The sequence below is a fragment of the Sarcophilus harrisii genome, chromosome 1, assembly GCF_902635505.1.
Source record: "Sarcophilus harrisii chromosome 1, mSarHar1.11, whole genome shotgun sequence".
NCBI classification, from domain to species: domain Eukaryota; kingdom Metazoa; phylum Chordata; class Mammalia; order Dasyuromorphia; family Dasyuridae; genus Sarcophilus; species Sarcophilus harrisii.
In genome coordinates, this window is record NC_045426.1 from 219,983,567 (window position 1) to 220,008,929 (window position 25,363).

At 37.9% G+C, this 25,363-nt stretch overlaps 1 protein-coding gene across 1 annotated transcript in view; it reads right to left on the bottom strand.

Moving 5' to 3' along the window:
- Positions 1-25,363, bottom strand: part of SLC5A10 (solute carrier family 5 member 10) — a 176,224-nt gene that overhangs the window by 1,669 nt on the left and 149,192 nt on the right. The window contains exons 12-14 of the mRNA XM_003761323.3: positions 11,234-11,402; positions 3,827-4,042; positions 155-239 (exon numbers count right to left, since the gene is read on the bottom strand). Of these exons, the coding sequence (XP_003761371.1) occupies positions 155-239; positions 3,827-4,042; positions 11,234-11,402 (470 nt within the window). The remainder of the gene's footprint in view (positions 1-154; positions 240-3,826; positions 4,043-11,233; positions 11,403-25,363) is intronic.

Here is a 25,363-nt window from a genome sequence, read left to right on the forward strand (position 1 = left end):
CTGTCACGCCAACTGTCAATCTGAAGCTGGTCCAACCTTGAGGTCTCTGGGAAGGGAGGGGATTATAGAAGGTGGACCCAAAGGGAGAACAGGATTAGGTGTGATGAGTCTGACTCTGCCTGGAATGGTCTAGGAGCCCCCAGAGACCACTTACCAGCTTTGTGTCCCACATCAGTAGCTTCAGGAAGAGCCTCTAAAAGATTGTCCTTGGAAAGAGTCCACCATGTTAAATTCTTGATCTGTTTGAACCAAAGAAAAATTTTGAACAGGGAGTAGAAAATAAGGAATTAAAGATGTGGGGCTAAGAAGGGGGAGAAGATGTAAGACAATGAAACCAGAGGAATGGGGTACATGGAAAAGAGGAATATAGAGATATTAGGATGGAGTACAGGGGATGAAGGATGAGAGAAAAAAGAACCAAGAAAACATGGAAATTGAGGGATGAAGAAAAAAAGGGAAGATATGGGGACGTAGGGGACTGAAGACTCCCCAAAGGGTAATCAGGCAGTTAGTTGATCCAGATTAGGGGAGACAGTCATCATTGTGTCAGGGGATGGAATGGAGAGATAGGGATTAGGAGGGGGCTGAGCCCTGCCTATAGGCTAGACTTCCTCAGAATGTTCCCAGTCATAGAGTCAATCCATCCTGATGTAATGTCTGTGTGTAGGAGATAGGAAAGAGGGGTTCAACTAGAACTTGCCAATCTAGTCCACAGATCATTAGACTTAGTCTACCAAGAAATGTTTCCTAACCACATGTACCACAGCACCTGAAATTCTGTCTTGATTTATTAAACTATCTTGCCCTCAATTTTTTTCTCTCAGAAGAGAGGAAATTCTCATTTTTGCACTTTAGTTCGAAGATATCAGATCCTGGCTGGTGGAGCATTTGAGAGATGGGAAAGGGGCTAGAAAAGGAGATGGAAGAGACTACACAAACTTTGACAGGGTCAAAATGTTTTGCCCTTATGCCAACTTTGCTTAATTGGTTCAGAGGATGCTATTCTACCATAGTTCAAAAAGAGAGAAGCTCTAAGAATGTCACCTTAGCTGCCCTCAGAACCCTTAGCCTACAGAAAATATTAGGCAAGTTGCTCCCGCCTGCTGCACCACCACAAGGTCCCAGGACAAAGACTATCTAGCCAAATAGGACTGCCCTGCCTTTCATCACAGGATCCCATAAACGCCATTAACTACAGAGGATCAATTATGCTTTCCCCACCTCAGTAGACTGGAACAGGTGTAATGAGATATTTTCTGTGTTGCTGGACCATTAGCAAACAATTTGAGTTCCAGCACCAGTTTTATTACTAACTCCTTCTGTGATCACTTCTCCTCTCTAAGACTCAATTCATTCATCTATAAAATGAAGTTGTTGGACCAGTTCTGTCACTTATTCTGTGTGAAACTTTGAGCAAATCACTCTGGGACTCGGTTTCCTCATCTGTAAAATGAAAGAGTTGAATTAGATGACTTCCCTAGAAGTCTGATCCTATGACCCAAGATTATATAATTCTCAAGATTAGGGCAGATGGATGTCTTTCTCCATTGATTAATATCCTGCTCACCCAGCTGAATCATGGTTACCATGGAAGCAGTAAAGGGGATTCCTCATTAGGTAGGGTGGAAATAGATGATTTCTGATGTCTTGTCCAACTCTGAGAGTCTATGTTCTATTTTTCAATGATTCCATAAAATGCTTAAAGTTTTATAAGCTCTATAATTATGTGGATTAGCTAATTACAGAGAATGAAATGTGGATAATTGGCTCCCTTGTCCTAAAGCAGGCACCTCCTCATGTTGGCAGTCTTGGCAGATCCTCTCTCCTTGGCCAAGCAATGAGGGTCTGTGGTGATGGAGTTGGAAAAAACTGAGCAAGGAACTGGAGGCTTAGACCACAGAGCTTTCTTCTAGACCCCAGGAGTGACCAGGAGAGCTTAAGAGATGAGTATGTGACAAAGCAAGTTTGTGCAATGAACACTGGGCTAAACATTGGGACCTTTGAATCTAGCCAATAGCTAGTTGCGTGACCTTAGGGAAAATCTTTTTTCCTTTTCCTAAATTTTAGTTTCTTCCTCTATAAAAATAATACTTAGAGAAATGATCTCTAAGGTTCCTCTCAGGTGTAACATTTTATAATTCTCTGAATGCAAGGCAGATTATAGATGTCCTTAGTGGAACAAAGAGAAAAAGCTGATCAAAGGGATTCTGGGTAGGGAATCTAGAAGAACTATTCAATTTAGGATTTGAATGACTGCAGGGAATCCAGCTTTTACCAAAAAACTTGAAGATGGAGTCCAGAAAAAATCCAACAATCTCCACCTCTCCCGCAAAAAAATTCAACACAAAACTTAAGTGCCAAGGATGGAGGTTAAAGGTCAGTCAGGATTCACCAAGGTGAAGACAATAGAGAGGATTGTGAGAATAGAAGGAAGAATGGAAAAAGATGGAAATAATCTTTAAAGAAGCATATATTAAACTATGTCAGGCTGAGTTCAGTGAATAAACTGAACACTAGTCATTTATTTTTGGTATCAGAGAATCTGTACCATATCCTGGCTCTGCTTCTTTGGACTTGGGCAAATCTCTTTGAGCTTCTCTTTCCTCAAATATAAAATAATTTGAATGATGATATTAAAATTTCTTTTTTTTTCCTCTTAGTCTATCAGGTTGTTTAATCTGTAAATAAACTATGCTTGGAAGTTCCTTACATTAGACTTTTTTTTTTTTAGTCCAAATGATAATAAGCTTATCACTCATTCTGGAAAAATTTGGATACGAGATGAATATGGGTCCTGAATAAATATATGAATGTGATGATGGCTGAGATACTAACAAAGAATATGAGAAATCTATTTTTATTAAGAATTCTAATAAGGACTAGGAGAAACAAAAAAGACTAGTAGAGCTAAGAAGGGAAACTAGACAGAGATAGACTGAGAGCAGGAAAAGGCCATTCTTAAGGGACTGACTTTATGAATGGAGTCAGTGCTGGAGCGGATGTATATTTTAGTATAATTTTTCTCCTAAGAGGAATAAATCTAGATTCTGTAACCTTGTTGTGCACTTGTAAATGCTAACCTGTGCTTAGGGTATGTCTCTAGTTGTTCTTAAATATGTAATACATTAGCTTTGTGCACTCAGAACTGATCTCTAGACGTAGCTGGTGGAGGAGAGAAAAGTGGGACATTTTATGGTGACCAGAACTTCTAGAAGAAGACCTTCAATTTAGCAGCAGTAGAAGGAACCATGAAATTGGAAGAAAGGAAAGACTCAAAGTTGGATTTTTGTTACAAGGCTCAACCAGGACCATGGGTCGTATAATGGGAGATAGTTGTGGACTTAGTAACTAGAAGGAATAACCCTCAGAAAATCTTTGGGAATCATGCTAGGAATGCTTAGCCCATTCTGGGACAAATGGTGATGAGGATTTTTGGATTAATTTTGTCTTCCTGCATCTTCCTGCTCCACCCCATCCCCTCAGGAACAGAGCAGGTTGAGTTTAGATGACTCCCAAAACACAAACTTTCCAAGAAATGACCTCATTTTGAGGTGACCTCTTTTCCTATACTGAATGTGAGAGTGTGAGTCATCAACAGACTCCTTGGAGTCATCCAGGCCCCTCTATAGGCGGAAAGTTCAAAGTTTACCAATGATTGCAGTAGAATCTAGGTAGGAAAATACAATTATGGACTGTCCTATTCTGGTGGCAAGGCTACCTCCCCTTTCTAGGGAAAGGACCAGATTATTTGAGAGGGGAGATTAAATCACGTAGATTCCTTTGGAGATAGGGGGAAAACTCACCTAGATACCTTGGGCGAGCTCACCTGAGATTCATCAGGAGGCGGAGTTAGCAGACTAACAGCAGTACCTACAGCAACTGTGATGGAGAAGAGCACTATGGAGAAGTGAAGATAGTGAAAGCTGTGGAGCACAGCTGGCCGGTTATCTGGGAAGCCGCAAGGTGGCTCAGGGTAAACAAATTCCAGGATCATCCGGGTAGCTCCCACTACTAGTCCTGTCATCAGGCCCCAGAAGGCCCCCTGTGGGAAAAGGAGATGCAACCATAAAGTTACATACTCTCTCCCCTCCCTCCTGCTTTTTCTCTCAACACACAAGTTATTCTTTCCTATGTTCATGAACTCTGAAATTTCTTTATCGGATCATAATCTGTAGTTATTGCATGCCCCGTTCTTCCTCCTTATTGTCCCTTTAATCTCTCTATCCTTAAATCCTTTCTCAGGTTATCACTCCTACCTTGACTAAACTATTTTGCCTTTCCCATCTTGACTCCTTCCTGAATTCCACAAAGTCCTCTTCTCTAAGGCCTCTTGACCCTTTACTCTTTCAAACATCTTGCCATATTAAAACTTCCACCTTGGATTATTCCCATTATCTACTGCCTTCACTTTTACTCAGGTGCAGCTGAACAGAACTGGAGAAGATCATGAAATCCTGCGGACCAGGTTCACTATAAATTTATTCCCATAAACTCAATGGGGCCCTCATTGCAACGAGACAATCCTTTTATACCTCCCTAATAAATTCACTATCTCATCCACCCTAGTGCCTTTTCCAAATCTTTTCATCCTTCCTCAAACCTCTCACAGGGGTCCAAACTACAGCCTGTGGACCAGATACGGCAGCTGAGGACGTTTATCCCCCTCACCCAGGGGTATGAAGTTTCTTTATTTAAAGGCCCACAAAACAAAGTTTTTGTTTTTACTATAGTCCGGCCCTCCAACAGTCTGAGGAACAGTGAACTGGCCCCCTATTTAAAAAGTTTGAGGACCCCTGTGGACAGTTCCTCTTCCCTCCACTTTCTTACTTTGTTTCATATTTTACTGAAAAAGTGTTGAAGCCATCTACCTAGAACTCCTCCTTTGCCTCTTCATCTCATCTTACAACACTTAGATGTGATACTATCTCTTCCTTTATTATTGTTTTGCATGAGGAGGTGGGCCTTTTCCTGGACAAGACAAACTCCTCTATATGCACAAGTGATCCCATTCCAGCCCATCTTCTCTAGCAGATTGCCTCTTCTATCATCCATATTCTCTCATTAATCTTCAGATTCTTCCTGTCTACTGGCTACTTGTCTGCTACCTACTCCAACACCTCCCCCATTCTTAAAAAAAATCCTCACTTGATCCATCCATCCAAAGTTCTTCTCTTTTGTTACTAAGTCCTTGAAAAAGATAAGATCATTACTCTCAACTTCCTTTCCTCTCACTTTCTTAACTCTCTACAATCTGGCCTTTAACTTTATTAGGTTGAAACTGCTCTTTTCAAAGTTATTAATGATCTCTTTACTGTCAAATCTCTCATCCTTCTTGACTTTTATACAGTCTTTGACCCCATTGATTTTCTTCTTTATATTCCCTTTTCTCTGGGTTTTCATAATACTGCCATCTCCTACTTCTCTTTCTAGCTTTTAGACAAACTTTTTCCTTCTTTCCTGGATTTTCATCCAGATTGCACTTACCCACCAACCATGGGTTTCCTCTGAGATCCTGTCCTCATCTCCCCCATACTATTTCTCTTGGTGATTTCACCAGCTTCCATTGATTCAATCATTGTCTCTTTAAAGATGATTCTCAGGTCTCTTTGTCTCTCTCTCCTGATATCCACTCTCAGATCTCTAAATATCTATTAAACAAACTAAATTTTCCATAGACATCTTAAACTCAACATGTCTAAAATTGAAGTAATTTTATTTTTCCCCAAACCCTCTTCTCTTCCTATCTTCCCTCTTATTGTAAATGGTATCTACATCCTCTTAATTACTTAGGCTCTCAATCTAGGCACAATTTTGGACTGCTCACTCTCTCTTGCCCATCTCATATCCAATCGGCTATCAAATTCTGTCATTTCTACTTTCATAACCATATATATATATATATATATATATATATATATACACACACACACACACATATATACATACATATGTGTATATAGATAAATAGATGTCTGTCTATCTATCTATCTCCTCTTTTCTCCTCTCATACTATCTTGGTACAGATCCTTATCACTTCATACCTGTTATAAAGCTTTCTGGTGAGTCTCTCTCTCTCTCTCTCTCTCTCAAATTTCTCCTCTCTACAATCCACCATCTACTTAGCTGTCAAATTGATTTTCCTTATGAGCAAATCACAATTAGTTCACCTTCCTTTCTATTCAATAAACTCAGGAGGTTCCCTATTACTTCCAGAGCAAATAAAACATCCTCTTGTTTAGTTTTTAAAGCCTTTCATAACCTGCCCCTTTCTACTTTTCCAAAGTCTTATACCTGATTCCCTCACCATCCCTCACCCCTAGATTCTATGATCTAAAGACACTTCCTTGCTATTCATTGAATAAGAAAGTCTCCTGACTCCATGTATTTTTATTGACTGTCCCCTATATGTGGAATAGTCTTTCACCTCCTCTTAAATTCCCAGCTTTTCTGGCTTCCTTCATGTCTCAGCTAAAGTCCCATTTTCAGTAAGAAGTTTTCCCCAATCCTCCTTAATCCCAATACTGTCTCAATGAGTAACTCCAATTTATATTCTCTCTCTCTCTCTCTCTCTCTCTGTCTCTCCTATACATACATACATATATATATATATATATTATATATATATATTTAATCACACATATATCTTCTTTGTTCATGGCTGTCTACATGATGTCTTTTGGCTTTTACTGTGACATCCTTGAAAACAAGGATTGGTTTTTTGCTTCTTTTTCTTTTAATCTCTGGAGCTTAATGTCTTTCTTGGCACATAGCAGATGCTTATTAAATACTTATTGACTGACTGACCTCTCCGAGCCTCAATTTCATCATCTATAAAATGAAGGAGTTGGACTTGATGACCTTTAAGAATTCTTCCAGCTCTAAATCTATGAACCCATGAAGGATAAAAACAACACAGGCCCTGCCTTCAATGTGCTTCTATTTTATCAAGTGTAAATAGCAGTCAATATTATAGATTATTAAAAATCAAAGATACTTTCTGCAAGAAGTGTATTAGTCACTGTAGGCATCAGACTAGATCTCCTTAGAAAAATGAAACCTGTGTCGAATTTTGAAGGAATCCCTGGAATGCATAAGGTAGAGATGAAGAAGGACTGCATTCCAAATATGGAGATCAACAAAAGCACAGGGACGGGAGATGAACTGTCACATATAGGAAACAGTAAGTAGGCCACTTTACTTGGAATGTAGAATGTTCAAAAAAGAGCGATGTGCAATAAGGCTGGAAATTTAGACTATAGTCTGATTGTGAGGGACTTTAAAGGTCAAATTAAATTTATATTTTATACCGGAGGCAAACATATGAGAATCATCTTCATCAAGCAAAGAAATGACAGTGTCAGATCTAGGCTTTTGGAATATTAGTTTGGCAGTTCTGTGGAAAATAGATTGTAGAGAAATGAACCTAGATGAAGGTATTGTAACAATCCAGATGAAAGGTAATAAGAGCCTAAACCAGCAGGCACCAGGCTAAGAAGGAAGGGAGAATTCCCAAGCGCAGGTCCGATCATGTCATTGTCTTACCTGGAAAGTTCCACTTCCCCCTTTTTGTCCAGCATAAATTGTAAACTTTTCTATTTGACTTTAAAAATCCTCCATGAAAGTGCAGGAAGAATCAAAGATGAATCCAAGATTGAGAACTAAAGTTATTGGGTTATATGTTGTTCTCAATACAAATAAAGACTAAAAGCAGAGAAGAGGATATAGAAGGAAAGATAGTAGGTTCTCTTTGGGGATTGGTGAGTTGATATGTCTATGAGACTTCTAGGAGACAAATGGAGCTAGCTATCTAGTAGACAAATGGTGAAGTGGGACTATAGTTCAGTAGAGTGACTAAGGCTGGATATATATATATATATATGTGTGTGTGTGTGTGTGTGTGTGTATATATATTTGATTGTAGCATGAAAACTTGAGATATTCCTTTGCATAGGGGTTGGGACATAAGTGGTGAACTAGCAAAGATTGAGAAGTAGCCAGAGAGAAGCTAGAATGAGAAGAGAAGAGTGTCAGAAAAACCCATGGAGGAGGAAGTATTCAAAAAGAGAGACTGGTCAGCAGTGTCAAATGTTGACAAGCAACCAAAAAAGGATGAAGACTAACAAACGGCTACTAGACTTCTTCAGTTCCCTTCTCTTTTTTTCAACTTCGAATCCATCCATTCTTTCCAGAACAATGGTGTAGGGTAACTGCCACCATTCCCTTGAATGGCTCTCTGGGCTCTCTGGCTACTCTGTTCCTTCTGGTGTCCAGATGCAGGAATCATTTTATTTTCTTTGTCCTGCCCATATTTCAGCTCAGAAAGAGTTAGCATTTTTCCAAGGGAACTTTTACTGATATATTCCCAAAGTCTTGACGGTGTCAGGTACTGTGCTATGTACTTTATCATTTTATCCTCATGACAACACTGGGAAACAGGTGATTTTATGATCCCCATTTTACAGTTGAGGAAACGGAGGTTAAATGGCTTGTCCTAGATCATACAATTAGCACAAATCTGAGGGGAGATTTGAATGCAGGTCTTTCTGACTCTAGGACCAGTGCTTTATCCACTGTACCACCAAGCTGTATAGAACAATGGAGACATCAGGGAGAAGACAGAGCTTCCCAATTCTTTTCTTGTTTCTATTTTCTCTGCCAGGGAGAATAAGTCTTATATTGGAGATAACAAGTCAAAAAATTTCCAAGTAAGGAAATAGTAAGAAAGCTTCCCTTGTGAACTAAGATCACCTGACCCAAAGGAATTGCATACTCAGGTGTTAAAAGAACTGGCAGGTATGATTGCTGAGCATAATCAGTGATTTCTAAAGGTCATGGAAAACAGAAGAAATGACACCAAATTGGAGAATAGAAAATATCCTATATTTTTTTAAAGCACAGTCTGAAAACTGTAAATCTGTGAGTCTACCTTGGATTCCTTCTTCAATAGCCTCCATTCTAGAAAGAAACATTAAAAGGGTAGATAGTGAACATCTGAAAAAGAAACAGTTTTACAAAGGGCCAATATGGCTTTATCAAGAATACATAAGAGACAAACCTCATTTGCCTTAAAAAAAAAAACCACAAGATTATTAAATGGAATAGATACATAGAATGCAGTAGACATAGCTTATTTGGATTGTATTAAATTTTGACAAAGCATCTCATATTCTTGTGGAGAGGATGGGAGATTATGGATTAATTGACAATACAATTAGATTTAGAATTAATTGGATGGTTGTTCTCAAAGAATGTTAATGGTTTCGTGCCAGATTTTATCTGTGCTATCTAACATTTTTATCACTGTCTAGGATATTGACATTTATGACATATTCATCAAACCTTAACACTACTCAATAATGGGAAACATGGCTAATATACTGGATAATGGAGTCAAGATCCAAAAGGCTCATGACAAACTAGAGCAGTGGGTTGAATCTAATAAGATGAAATTCAATAAAAGTTCAATATAAAATCTTACATATGGATAAAAAAATTCAGCTTCACAAGTACAAGATGAGAGAGTTGTGATTAGATAATACTTGTTTGAAAAAAAAGATTTGAGGGTTAAATAGATTCTAAGCATCATGGGATGTGGCAGCCAAAAAATTTCATGCAGTTTTGGGCTATATTACGTGGAATATGTCAGACAGGAATGGGGAGACAATAGTCTTGCTGTGCTCTACCCTCATCATTTAGAGTATTGTGTTCCATACTGGATACCACAATTTAGGAAGGACACTGATAAATTAAAGAATATCCAGAGGAAGATAACTGAGATGGTGAAAGGCCTTGAATCCATGTCATCTGAGGACCAGATAAAAGGATAGAGGGGGAGGAGGCGGAGGGAATGTTTAGCTTGGAGAAGAGAAGACAGTTTTGGAAGAACAATGATGTGGAAGAAGGACTAGATGGCCAAATCAGTAGCAATGAATGGAAGTTGAAAAGAAAAAAATTATGTCTTGATATCAGGGAAATCCTCCTGAGTAGAACAACCTACTTCAAAAAGTGGTGGATTGCCCCTCCTTGGAGGTCTTTAAGCAAAAACTGGATAAGCATATGCTAAGTCTGTTATGGAGAGAATTCCCTTAATTTAGGGCTTAGACTCTATGACAACTGAGAACCTTTCCGAATCTCAAAATCTGTGACACTGTGAAAGCCCCTCATTTTTTGGTGAAAGGACAGTGGGAAGCTTTTAGGTTGTTCAGCTGCTCTTTGTGAGGCTGTAGTACCTGTAGGGTAGCAGAGGCTTTCCCAGACCTTAGAGCTGTAGAAACACTCTTCTCTGAGTCCCGGCCAGTTCTGACTCTCTCTTTGTACTCCCTCTCTCCTACCAACCTTAGCCACAGTCTGTAAGAAATGTATTCCTTCCAGAGTTGCACCACATTGCTTGAGTGATAACTGGCACACGCTTTGGCATCTGGGCTGCCCACCAGTTCCTGAGAAGGAACTGATCAAGTCTTGCAAAACATGTGGGTTATTAGAGAAACTGAAACACTTCCTCTGAGAAGCCTGATCAACACTGTCTTGGGAAATACAGCACCACAACTAATACTAATGAAAGTAACTCACACACACACACACACACACACACACACACACACACACAAGATTATAAAAAAAACACATATATATGGCTGGTTTACAAAGTGCTTTCCTCACAACAATTTCACAAAGTAGCTATTGCAAGTATTATAATCCCCATTTCAAGATTAAGAAACTGAGACTCAGAGAAATTAAGGGATTTACTCAAAGTTGTACAATTAACAAGTTATTGGAGCCAGGATTCTTGAAATCAATTCCAATGCTATTTTCACCAAGCTGTATTGCTTCTAGGTTTCCTTTGGCTGAGACCGCTTTTATAATCTCTAATAGTAGGTCTAAAAGCTGAACCTAAAATCCTAAATCCCCCATTCAACCTGATCCCCATTCAGACTCGGGTTGACACTTTCCAGAGGAAAAGAGTATCTCATTATCCGCTGGGTAGTTACTACTCCTCAACCACTCTTGGTGAATGTTGGCATTGATTTCCTTGGTGACATCACAGCCTTACCTCTGGGAACTTAGGTATCATGGGGATTTACCCAATTACTGGGTAGAACAGAACCCTCATTCATCCATTCATTCATCCCTGCTAGTCCCTTGTCAATCCACTCGGAAATCCTTGCTTTCTCTTTTTCTTAACTGAGTACACATGATCATTCCCCTTGACTCTCACTCATGGCTCTTTACTCACCTGTTCATTGGCCCGATTCCAAAATACTCCTAGGATGAAGACACCTGTGACCGGGGGTGCCAGGGAACTGGTGACCACCTGCATGTAGATGAAGAGCTGGCCACTTTTGGAGCCCTGGAGGACTGGGATCCAGACTACACTAATGCCAATGAGGACCACAATAACCAACCTGTAGAAGAAATGTCACTGTCACCCAGCAGTGAACATGCTGGCCCCATTATTTGGGTCCATTTTCCCCCTCAAGCCTCTGTACCAGGACTTGAGGGAGAGAAACTTAGAATGAGAATGATTCTCTACTCTCCAATAACTCTATATTCTGTTTTTCTGTACCTACCACTCTGGGCCTTGGAGAAAATGAGGACAAGAAACTCTGAAGACACTCTAAGTTGATCTGCAGAGGAAAACTTGGTATACCACACACTCCTCATTCCCCACACTGACCTTAACTGTTCCACTCCCCATTCATGATTGTAATACGTGTGTCCCCCAAGATTACCTAGTCTAGGGCTGAGGGCACAATTGTGGGGAGCCGGCACTAATCTACAGCCACATAAGGCCAACCTTGAATAGGTTGAATCTCCTAATCACATTATACCAAAGACTTCCTGAATAGGAATCTCCTAATCACATCCTAACTTTGAATAGGCAGATATCTAGGCATCCCCTAATCACATCATAGAGCTTCCTGCCACCAGAAACATCTGAGCAGCTCATCCTTGGGCGGGATACCAACCCTTTGTCATGGACCCCCACCCTGTACTGTGTTTGAACAACCCTGCCTTCTTTTCTACTGCTATATATATCTGTACTATTGCACCCATTAAAATGAGGCTTGATCAGAATGATTTGACTTGCCTCCATTTTGCACGTCCCCTCTCTCTTGCCCTTATCTCTTTTCTTCCAGGGTCCACACACTCTGCCTCGCGGGCCGAGGCAAATGGCGCCCATATGTGGGGCCCGGAAGATTTTGGAGAAAGGAGTAGCCATTGCTAGATCGAACCTCTCAATAAGAAGACTGCGCAGTTCCGGAGAATTTGGAGAATTTAGAAAATAAGGTCGCCACACACAATAAGTGTGATGAATTAACTGAATGACAAACTGAATCCTGGTTACCAGGGCTAGGCTGGAATTAAAGATTACTTAGCAGGGATGTGTCTAGAAAACATTGGGGAAGGCAGGTGGGGAATAGTTTTGCTACATATGATGGTAATTCAATTATATAGGTTTCCTCTTTTTCTCCAGTCATTTGTTGGTCTGAGACCCTAATCCTGTACTCCTTCCCAGAAGGCTATCTCTCCCCATCCTCAAACCCCACACACCCACTGATCCAAGAAGATCTTGAATCCCAAAGCTCTGGGACAGCAAATTCCAGGGGAGAATTGTACAGTGTCTCCAGGAGGAACTGCAACAACCTGTACCCATGTCAGCATCTTTGGCCAAAGTCCCAGGCACTCTAGTTATATTTCTACTATAGAGATTCATAATATTACACAGGTAAATAATACTCCCAAGAGTGGGAGTGGAAGATGGGGCCTGTAATCCCCAAATAGAAGCCACAAGGAAGAGTCCCAAGCATTTTTGTAGAATGGGTAGGGCCCAGGAGGCCCCTAAAGCTCCGTGTCTTCAATGGAGAACAACAAATTCTGTCCTTTCTAGTCCTTGGGTAAAGAAGAGGAAAAGGAAGGAATGAAGGTGACATACTAATTAATATTAATTAACACTTAGATATGACACTTCTAATCTTCAAAGTCTTTTCCAGGCTTTCATTAACCTTTCTATAAACCATAATTTCCCATGTCTGTTGGATGTCTCCTCTTGGATATCTTGTTGAAAACTCATCATGGCCTAAAGCAAACTTCTTATCTTTTCTCCTGACTTTCCTATTCTCTATCAATGACATCAAAATCTTCCCTATTATCTAGACTCAAAACTTCTTACTCACTCCCACATTTGGTTACCAAGTCTTAGCAATTCTTTCTTAGTGATATCTCCCAAACCTCTTTCTTCTTCTCACCCTAAACTCATGCCTTTAGCCTTTATCATCTAATACATGGATTATTATAGCCACCAAATATGCTTTCTTTGCCTTCAGTGACAAAGAATCATGGCAACAATAGTTTGCTTTCTTATCCCTTCTGATTCAGCAGTCCCCTGAATACAGGAAAGGTTGGATACATTCCTTTTCCTTCTGCTTCATCTGTACAAATATACATTCAAATAATTGGGAAAGATTTTGATAGATAGTTCCTGAGATAAAGGTTTTATATCTCAAATATATAGATAATTTTGTCAAATGTATTTGAATATGACTCATTCCCCAATCAACAAATAGTTCAAACATATAAACAGACAGTTTTTTGATGAAGAAATAAAAATTATCTATAGTCATATAAAAATGCTCTAATTAGTATTGGCTAGAGAAATGCAAATTAAAACAACTTTGGGATATTATCTCATATCTATTAGATTGACTAAAATCACAGAAGGGAGAAATGGCTAATGTAGAAAAATTAAGACATGAATACACTGTTGATAGAATTGTGAACCATTTTAGAGAGCAATCTGGAATTATGTCTAAAGAGTTATAAAAGCAAAATACCTTTTCATCCAATAATACTATTACTGGGTCTGTTTCCTAAGGTGATCAGGGAAATAGGAAAAGAACCTACATGTTCTAAAATATTTATAGCAACTCTCTTTGTGGTGACAAAAAAATGGAAACTGAAAAGATACCTATTAATTAGAAAATGGCTGAACAAGGTATTATATATGATTGTGATTAGAATACTATCGTGCTGTCAGAAATGATGTACTGGTTGATTTTTGAAAAACATGGAAAGACATGAAATAATAAAAAGTGAAACGAATAGAACCAAGAGAATGTTGCAAATAGTTATAGCAATATTGTTCAAAAAATAATTAGGAATAACCAAATTATTCTCAGTATTATAAATATTCAATCAACTACAAAGGACCCATAAAAGGACTCCAGAGAAAGAACTGATAAACAGAAGTATGTATGGTATGGTTTTACATATATTTATAAATTGGTGTCAAATAGTAACTTTTTATAATGTAGGGTGAGGACGGAGGGACATAGTTCAAAACTTAAAAGGAACAAAATAAATTAAATTTAAAAAACAAACAAAAACAAATATGTACTCAAAACTGCTTTAGCCCAATTTCTACACTAACCCACCCACCTTATATCAGAGCTTATTGTTGCCTCTTTCATGGCATCATAGATTTAGAGATAGACAAACTATATAGATTTAGTCTCTAATTTTTCAGAGCAGGAAACCAAGCCAGAGAAATTAAATGATTTATCCAAAGTCACTTGGCTAGCAAATGCTAGAGATGAGATTTGAACTCAGTTCCTTGGACTCCAAATCCAGCACTCCTCTTTTCACTACACCATGGCATGAGAACAGAAAAGGTTTACATTTCTCTCACTCTAAAACAGATTAATATCTCTTCTAGCCTCAAGTTTTCAGGATCCCTTTTTTAGGATCCCACAGCAAAATTGAGCTAGAGACAGCCCAAATCCAGTAGCTCAAGTTCATCAGAGCTGATTGTTAAAATTTCATTGTGAGCATTTATACTTCAGAGATTAGCAAATACTACAAATCAGTGCTACAATTTGCTGTTTTGTTTATTATACAGACTTAAGAAAGGGATGGAAAAATGTTAATAATATAGAAGAAACTTTTTGGAGAGCTGGTTGTTAAACAGTGGTTCCAAGAGACAGGGTGGAGTAGGTAGGCTTGTGCTCTCTGATGTCAGCGTCAGAAATTCAAGGCTTTACATTCCCCAAAGAGATCTCTTAACACATCATCTTCCATCCATCAAGTATCTGCCATTTAGGAATTTCTCTGGATTTGACTGAAGTGACATGGTTTTTGTTTTCAGCCTTAAAAATGATGATGATAATACCTCTCATTTATATGATACTTTGCTTAAGCAAAGTCTCACATCTCAAGTCTGGTTCTCTCAATCAACCTGTAATCAACATTTGTCAGGTAAATCACTGAACCACAGAGAAGAAGCTCAGAACTTGCCCAGTGTTGCTTGGCAAGTTAACGCCAATTAGGACCAGAATAAAGATCTCTTACCTCAGAAGTGATAAATGGTTAACAATCTGTTTTTTGAAAAGCTTGACCCACTTTTAAGTTTAATTTGAATTTTTAACATTTCCCCCATCACTTTTTTATAATTAGACAATCAACAAAATAATCAATTGAGCCTCGATTTGTAAATTTGTAAATTTATGATGTAAATGTTAACAATGAAAATTTAACAACTAGATCTCATGCTGGCTCCAGCATACCCCTGGATTTACATGGAATAATGAACAGAATGACCTATTTCCTCTCCCCATCCCATTACAATTACCATCTTCTTTTACTCTGGATTTTATCCTATTTCAGAGAATTTTGTTTATGTTCTTTGCTATGGTGGAAAGGGAATAAGAAAGCAGATCACAGGGACTAAGTTTTAGACCTAGGAAAATATAAAATCTTTGATATCAGTAGATAGGTCCTAGGTCTGGAGTCAGGGGTATATGAAGTCAAATAAAGTTTCTGACAATTACTAACAGTGTAAATTCAATAAATCCCTTAACTGCTGCCTACCTCAGTTTCCTCTTCTGTAAATTGAGAATAACAATAACATTTACCTCTGAGGGTTGTTATGAGAATCAAATGAGGTAATATTTGTATGATACTTAGATAACCTAAAAACACTAAATAAATGCTAACTTTTTAATATTATTTCATAGATGAGGAAACAGACCCAGAAATCATGGTTAAGCAACTTGCCCAAGATCAAATAGCTAATAATCAATTAGTTAATAATATTTATTAAGTAGTTAATATATATAGAAATTGTATTGAATGGTGGGAATAACAGGAAAACTCAAAAACAATCTCTACACTCAAGAAGCTGAGATAACATGTTTGGAAATAGGATATAAAGTGAAATCCGGGTGAACCAGGAAGGGATTCTTGAAAAAAGATAACATTTGAGTTGAGCCTTCAAGGAATGCAAGGGATTCTAAAAAGTGGTGAAGAAGGAGAGCATTCCAGCCATGAGAGATGTCTATTGCAAAGGTGCAGAGAAGGGAGGTGGAGTGTGCTTGCAACATAGCAGAATTGTAGAGTGGAATTTTAGAGAAGGACAAATAATTATGTAAAAACACTGTAAAGGTGGGAAGGAACAAGATTATAAAGAGTTTTAAATGCCAAAATAACTTATATTTGATTCTATAAGTTAATGAAGTACCACTAGAATTTATTGGTGGAGAGGAGGGGGTGATAGAATAAGACCTATACTTTGGGAAAATTACTCTGGCAGATGGGTGGAGAATGCATTGGAGTCAGGAGAGATGAGGCAGGGAGGTCAATTAGGAAACCATTATAAAAATCCAGTCCTTAGTGATGACAACTTGAGATAGGGTGGTGACCAGAGGAAGGAAGAAGCAACTTGGACATTTATCTAGTCAGTAAGAAAGGAACCAGTAAGTAAGGACTAGACCCTGAAATATGTTTTGCATGACTTCATATGTTGTACTATGGGTATTATATTTCTTGCCTTCTCAATGTTTAGGGAAGAGGAAGAGGGAGAGAGAGAATTTGGGGACTGAAAATAAAAATTTTAAAATTAAAGAAAGTGATAGTGATAATACTATAATAAGTTTAATTTGTTGGGAAAAAAATCAGAGAGGATGAACTCAAGAATGTATCTAGAGGAGATGGCTTTGACAAGAAGTACCATCTCTTCATTACAGATTGGAGTGAAGGAAGAGATAGCAGAGGATGATGTCAAAGGAGCTTATGATAAGGAGAAGAGGAGAGGAGAGAGCTTTTGGTGTATGGTCTTAATTTTTTTAGTGAAACATGACAGGGAAATCCTCAATTGAAAGGAGGTACCAAGCGAGATTTAAGGAGAGAAGAAAAGGTTTGGAAAGGCTGCTTCAATAGAAAATTGATTAGGGAGAAATAGAAAGATTGCTTTGCTAAAATGAGAGCCCAATTGAGACAAAATAACATAAATTTGTTGTGGACCCCATTCAGCAAGATTTTGTTATTTCCTCCAGCTCTGTTCAATAGCCCTTGAGTAGGAGTGACATAAATCACAACAGTGCTTGAGGGTTGTTTCAAATGCTGAGAATCTATGATTTTGTACAATCTCCCTGAATCTTATTCATAAATTTGGGATAATAACACTTGTGCTATCTAAATAATAAATTGTGTTTACATCTTTGTTGTTGTTTATTGATATTGAGTTGTTTAACTTATACAGCTCATCTTATCTTCACAACATCTCTGCAAAGTAGGTGTTATTATTATAACTCAGATGAGGAAACTGAGGCAGACAGAGAAGAAATGCGTTGCCTAGTATCATATAGCTAGGAAATAAGTGTCTGAGACAGAATTTGAAGACAGGCCTTCCTGACTTCGGGTCCAACTGCTTTAGCCACTTAACCACTTATCTTATAAAGTTGTTCTGAGAATCAGATGAGATCTAAAAAATACTTTGCAAACCTTGATGTACCACATAAATGTAAGTTATTATTATCTCCCACTCACAAGAAGCCAGGCTTCTAAAATGACTAGGAAGTCAATCTTATGGCAGTCCCTGAATTCCCAGCATTACCCTGAGCTAGGATAGCCTGAATAGCCAACTCCAATCCCTGGAATCACACTTTAAGATTAGGGGAGAAAAAAGAGAGGGAAGGAGAAGCAGGAAGAGGGGAAGAAAGGAACAGAGGAGGCAAGGAAAAGGGGGAGGGAGGAAGGAAGGGAAGAAATAGAAGAGGAAGGAGGAAAGGAAGAGAGAAGGCAAGAGGAAGGTTTCATGGTTATGATTGACCTGGGATGGACTAGTGAGGAGTCAGGAAGTTCTCAGCTGCTTTCTTAATTTTTAACCTTGTTTCTTTTTAGATATTTCTAATCTTTGAGGCAAGAAAGGCCAGGGATAGAGAAGAAAAGATCTCAAGATCCTGAGAATAATTGTGGGATAGAAGAATGGAAGGATGTCCCAGTTCCAGGATTATCGAAAGCAATATATGATAAGAGGAAAAGGGGAAAGGGGCAGCCCTACAATCCAGTAATGCAGGGTGTGAAGGCCAACTTTCTGATGTTTTTCCTCACTTTCTGGGGGAAGTCTAGCTCAGAGAAGATATTCTATCCAGAAAAGACCAAACAGCTGCCTTCAGAGGCTATGTTCATAGGCTCACACCGACCAATTTCATGAAGGCCTTGAATTAAATACAAGTCAGGCCGGGAAACCTTTTATCAGAACCAGACTAAGGATGGTATGCTGATTCACCTCAAGCCAAGGTCAATAATCCTTACCTTCCTCCCTGTGCCAGTTAAGTAGAGGCTATTTGCTGTTTACTGACTTTGAAGCTGAAACCTGTGGGTTGATTGCTAGTTCCGACGGACAATCATTACAAAGCAGCCAGTAGAAGAGAGGTCCCTTGAGCCCTGAAGCCTGGGTGGGTGACCTGAGGATAAAAAAGAGCAATTCTACCCTCCCTCCCTTAGCTCTGATGATGTATCACAAAAAAGTTCATTCTCATAGAATTCTTGGCAAAATGGCTAGGTTTCCTCCCCATCCCCATCTGTGAATCCTGGTTCAACCTAAGATCAGCTAATAAACTCATTAAAAGTAGGTACAAATGATGAAAAATCACTTAGTTTGTTGCCTTCCCAGGAGCCTGGTATTGAATTGGAGCTAAAAGGGACCTTAGAGATAGATCATCAATGATTCTAATCCAATACCCTTATTCGCAGGCATTTTTACAGAATATTTGCTCAGTCTCCTTTATTTTACAGAGGAGGAAACAGGCCTAGAAAAAATTAAGGAATTTGTTTATGGTCCATGTGTAATGTGGAGATTCTTGGTCTTCTGACTGTAGTTCCAGTACCCTTTCCCCTAGACAATGCTACCCCCATCAAAACAAGAAACAAAATAGGAGGAGAGTTTGGTGGAGGCAGGAAGGGAAAGAGTTCCATTTATATAGGACCTACTCTTTGCCCTGCCCTGTTACCACCCCCATTTTACAGTTGAGAAAACTGACTTAAACAAAGATTGAGTGATTTGCCCAGGTGTCACTAGCTAGCATCTGAAGTTGGATTTGAACTCAGTTTTTCCTAATTCTAGGTACCATCAAATTATACATTGCATCCCCTTAGCAGCCTGTCAACAAGAGAGCACCGTGGCTTCTAAAATCCCACCCAAAGATGTTTGCCTGTTTTACCTGCGGAGGCTAGTCCTAGAGTTTTGTCTTAGAAGTTCATAGAGTCAGACTCCTAATCACAAAATGTCATCTAGTTCAATTTTTTTTCAAGGCAATTGAGGGTTAAATGCCTTTGCTCAGGGTCATACACTTAGCATGTATTAAGTGTCTGAGGCTGGTTTTGAACTCAGGTCTTCTTGATTCCAGGGCCAGTGCTCTATCCACTTTTGCCATCTAGTCCCATGATGTCAAATGGATTTAGAAAATTACAAATTAACATTATATAGGTTGCATTACATTTTTTAATCTTATTAAACATTTTCCAATTACATTTTTATTTGGATTGCACTGGGGAGTTTTTCCTGACCACCTTAAGTTTGATACCTTACTCTAACCCTCTTTACAGATGGAGAAAGGATTAGTGATTCATCCAAGAGAACATAGAAAATGAATGGTAGCACCAACCTGGTCATCATTTTCTACTTAGATTGTATTTAAAGTATTTTCACATACATTCTTGCAAGCCTCATGACATTTTGGGGATTGAGGAATTATTGTTCCCATTTTACAACTTGACCAGAGTCACACAGCTGATTAAAGGACAGATCATGGGTTATAATCCAGGTCTCATAACTCACTGTTTTTGTCATTAAACTTCCCTGAACTAATTCAGCAATTCAGTTCAACAAGCACTTATTAAGCTCCTATTGTATAAAAGCATTGTACTTACTCTGGAAATTCAAGGACAAAAAAGGAAAATAGTATTTTCTGCCTTCCAAGAGATTATATTTTTCTGGATCTGACCTATTCTCTTTCTAACACAGCACAGAACATGAATGAAATTCTCTGAAATAGAACAGAGTCAAAGTACAAGGAGAGAAAATGATTGTTAAGAGATGGGAGGAAGGGAAGTAGGCCATCATGTTCATTATTTTGTCTAAATTGAGGGGTGTGCTGGAGCCAGCTCACACTGGTTCATGAGAGCCAGTTGTTAAATTTTCAGTCTATGCCTTTTACATCTCAAAAAGTGGCAAATGCCACTTGATTTGTTGTTTTACTGGATTGTCTAGATTTAAGAAAGTAATGGAGGAATGTGAAAAATGCAGATTAAACTTAAAAGTATTACCTACATACTTATTTTTTTTTTGAGAGACTGTTGTTAAACATTTACAATTAAATCTCATTAGGAATGGAATGCATTTCTTAAAGAAAAAAGAAGCCTGCCATAGAATCCTACCTACAACTCACCAACTACTTTTCTTTGAACCACTGGAAAACCAAGCTTCTGACTCTAGCAAGGTCACCATCCTCCTTCCAATTTGAGATTCCCTGACTGATTCATTGGATCCTTCTAACTACATTCCCTTTGTCTCTCAAGTACCCAAATTGGACTGAGATTGTCATAGGGAGAACTATGTTTGAAGCCTTGGAAGGCAAATTATCCATCATTCAACAATGGAAGGACAGAGATATCTTTCTGGGAAAACCCACCACCAGGTCACTTCCAAGGGTTGAGAGTGAATTCCACCACTGACAGGAGCCCAGCCTAGGTGTGAACCCATAAGGACTTATATATGCCCAAGAATATATACAGTGTAAGTGGCAGCCCTAGAAGCCAAACTCTTTGAAGTCAGAAAGTGTTTCCAGCTCCTTTTACACAAGTCCATATATAAATAAAGATTTAATAAGTGCATTTTGATGAGAAGGAGGAGGAAGAAGCAACATATTATAGTGAAAAACTGATAATCAGGAGACCCACATTATTTAGTCCTGTTCCCATGACTATTTTCAGGAAATTATAGGGCTTTTCTAAGCATTAAAGTATTTCAGAACATTAATCCTAAATTCTTCTACTGTGCTATCATTTTCCTAACTTAGGCTTCCCTCTTTCTCCCCTTTTCAGTGAGTGATGCAATCACTGCCTCACCTCCTAGTTATAGTCTCTACTCTATTTCTTTCCATCGTCATTATTCAGGCAACCATTTGAGATTCTATAAAATAATCACATTTCACTGAATTTGTTCTAGTACCATCAAACTGGAGTTACCCCCAAATCCACATATAGTTTTAGGGAACAGACCTTTTGGAGGACACATAGCCTTCTCTCCCTCCTTATGAGGCTCTTGAACAGTGGGTATCCTTCAAGGCTTTGTTGCACTAGACAATCACTTTCTCTGTTTCTATCCCTTACTCCTTCTATCTCTTTATGTCATTCTCTTTCTCTTTCTGTTTTTTTTTTTTTTTTTTTTTTTTTTTTTTTTTTTTTTTTTTTTTTTGTCTCTCATTTGGCAATATCATTAGCTCTTTTGTGTTCAATGAACAGCTCAATGCAGATGACTCCAGGGTTATACATCCAGTCCTGGTTTTTCTCTCCTGAGCTCCAGGTCAACCATCACCAACTGCCTATTGGACATTTCAAGCTGGAAGTCCATTAGAAATTTCAAACTCAATATATCCAGAACAGAACTCATTATTTCTTCCCTTCCCTCCAAAAATACCTTTCCTCTTCTAGTGACCTAACTCTGTTCTCTCTACTGACATGACCATCGCTGGAGTTTATGCTTTCATACCTCTTTGCCTAGATTATTGTTATCTCTTCATAATTGGCCTGCCTGCTTCAGATGTTCACCTTTCAAAAGATCCTCCACAAAACCACCAAAGTGACTGTAGAGCACAGGTTCGATCATGTCATCTCACCATTCAGTAAACTCTTAGTGAATCTTTATTACCTCTAGAATCAAATATAAAATCCTTCTGTTTATCATTTAAAGCTCTTGACAACCTGGCTCCATCCTTCCTATACAACCTTACTTAATACACATTATTTTCTTCATATATACCTTCTTGCTTTTCCTGACATATAATATTCCATTTTTCAACTCCATGACTTTGCATGGGCTGTCCACTTGTTTAGAAGATTCTCCTTCCTCATTTCTACCTCTTGGAATCTCCAGGTTCCTTCAAGATTCAACTGATGCACCATCCTCTATATGAGACTTTTTCTTGTCTCCCTAAGCCTTTCCTCTTCAAAATTACCTTGAACCAGCTTTGTATGTCTTTTGTATATAACTTTACGTTGTCTTTCATATGTATTGTTGTTTTCCCAGTTAGAATGTTACCTCCTGGAGAACAGAAAGTATTTCACTTTTGTCTCTGTAGCTCTAGCATATAGGCATTTAATAAATGTTTGCTAAAGGAATAGTTTACTTGTCAGATCTATGGAGAAGGAAAGAATTGATGATCAAGTGAGAGAGAATATTATGAAATACAAAATGGATAATTTTGATTACATTAAATTAAAAAGATTTTGCACAAACACAGCCAATGCAACCAAAATTGGAAAGAAGCAGAAATCTGGGATTTAATTTTTATACCAAGTGTTTCTGATAAAGTGTTTCTCAGATAAATAGAGAATTGAATCAAATTTATAAGAACATAAGTCATTCCCTAATTGATAAATAGTTAAATGGTAAAAACAGGCAGTTTTCAGATTAAAAACATTAAAGCTATCTGTAGCCATATGAAAAAATGTTCTAAATCACTACTGAGAAGAGAAATGCACATTAAAGCAACTCTGAGGTATCACCTCACATCTATGAGATTGAGTAATGTGACAGAAAAGGAAAATGATAAATGTTGGAGAGGATGTGGAAAAATTGGGACACTAATGTGTTGTTGGTAGAATTGGGAACTGATCCAACACTCTGGAGAACAATTTGAAACCATATCCAGAAGATAATCAAATTGTACATTTTGATCAAGCAATACCATAATTAGGTCCATATCCCAAAGAGATCATAAAAAAGGGAAAAGGACCTACCAGAAGAAAAAATATTTATAGCAGCTCTTTTTTGTGGTGGCAAAGAACTGTATATTAAGGGAATGCCTATCATTTGGGGAATGGCTGAACAAGTTGGAGTTTATGACTGTAATAGAATACATTGTGGTATAAGAAATAACGAGCAGCTCTTCAATAATGAGATAATCCAAATCAGTTCCAATTGTTAGGTAATGAACAGAACCAGCTACACCCAGCAAAATAACTATGGGAAATGAGTGTGGACCACCACAGAGCATTTCCACTCTTTCTATTATTGTCTGTTTGCATTTTTGTTTTCCTTCTCAGGTTATTTTTATATTCTTTCTAAATCCTATTTTTCTTGTGCAGCAAAATAACTGTATGGATATGTATACATATATTGTATTTAACATATACTTTAACACATTTAACATGTGTTGTACTGCCTGCCATCTAGGGGAGGGGGTGGGAGGAAGGAGGGGAAAAGTTAGAACAGAAGGTTTCTCAAGGGTCAATGATGAAAAATTACCTATGCATATGTTTTGTAAATAAAAAAAACTATAATTAAAAAAAGAAAAAGAAGAAAAAAAAAAAGAAATAATGAACAGGCAGATTTCAGAAAAGCCTGGAAAGACTTATATGAACTGATGGTGAGTAAAGTGAACAGAGCCAGACGAACAGGTACAGAGTAACAACAATATTTTACAATGATCAGCTGTGAATGACTTAGCATTTTCCACAATACATTAATTTAAAACAATTCCAAAATTGGAAAGAACTATGACATCTGAATGCAAATTGAAGCATATTATTTTCAGGTTTTTTTGGCTCCTTTGTGTCTTTCCCTTTTGTTCTGTTTCTTCTTTCACAGCATCACTAATATGGAAATAAGTTTGCGTGATTGTACATATATAATTGATTATTAGTTTGCTTGCCATTGTGGGGATGGGAAAGGAGAAGGAGAGAAGAAGAAAAAATTTGGAATTTATAATCTAATAAAAAAAGAATGCTGAAAATTATCTTTATATATAATTAGAAAAAATATTATTTAAAAAATTTTTAAATATAAATGCTTTAGTTGATTGAATTTAGATTTAAGGATGATAGACTATAAACTCTTAGAGGACAGATACTGTTTCAGTTTTTTATCTTTATATGCCCAATCCCTCTATATCTTATATATTGATTGTTTAATAAGTTTTGAATTGAATTGAGTTCTTCATAACTTGCCCCCTTCCTACCTTTCCAGTTTTCTTACATTTTACTCTCTTCCAGAAACACACAGGAATTCCCTCTCATTGTCATCTATGCTTGAAATGTTGTTCCCTTGCTTCTGCTTCTTAGTTTCTGGTGGCTTCCTTCAGGACGCAGTTCCAATCTCATCTATTCAAGGTCTTTCCAGTTCTCTGGCTCTTAATATCTTCCTCTCTGAGAAGTTTCCATTTGTTTTCTATAAATATTGTTTACAAGATATATAGATAGATAGATAGATATTTATATCTATCTATATATGTGTGTGTGTGCATGCATATACATATATGTATACATGTATGCATTCCTAGTTATATATAATGTTCTTTTCCATTAGAATGTAATCTTCTTGAGGGTAGAAACTGTATTTTTGTATTTCCTTGTAAAATCAACATTTAGCACATAGTAAATCTTAATAAATATTTATTTGAGCTTATCAGGGTATTGTTTTGCCAGAACAGACAGAGACAAACTCAAGAAAAATTTTCAAATAGAATCCAGGGTATTCTATTCAGTTAGTTTTTTATTGGCTGTGAGAAAAGAAATTTCAATCTGGGACTGAATGGGGAAGGGAGAGACCTTGGGCCTAGGTAGAAAGAGACTCTACTCCTCCAATGAACAAATGTGAAAGGGTTAGGGTGAGCTAGCCAGGAAGGAAAAGGTGATTCAAAGGCCAGGTAAATGAGCTGAGCCAGAAAGGCTAAGAGGAAAAAAAAAAAAAAAAGCATCTGGAAGATGCTTAACAAGTCTTTCAGCCAAGTCATGCTCATGACCCTATAACACTGCTCTTACTCTGCACAGAGTTTGGGCCCTGAGTTTCCCTGTGCGGGCTATTTTT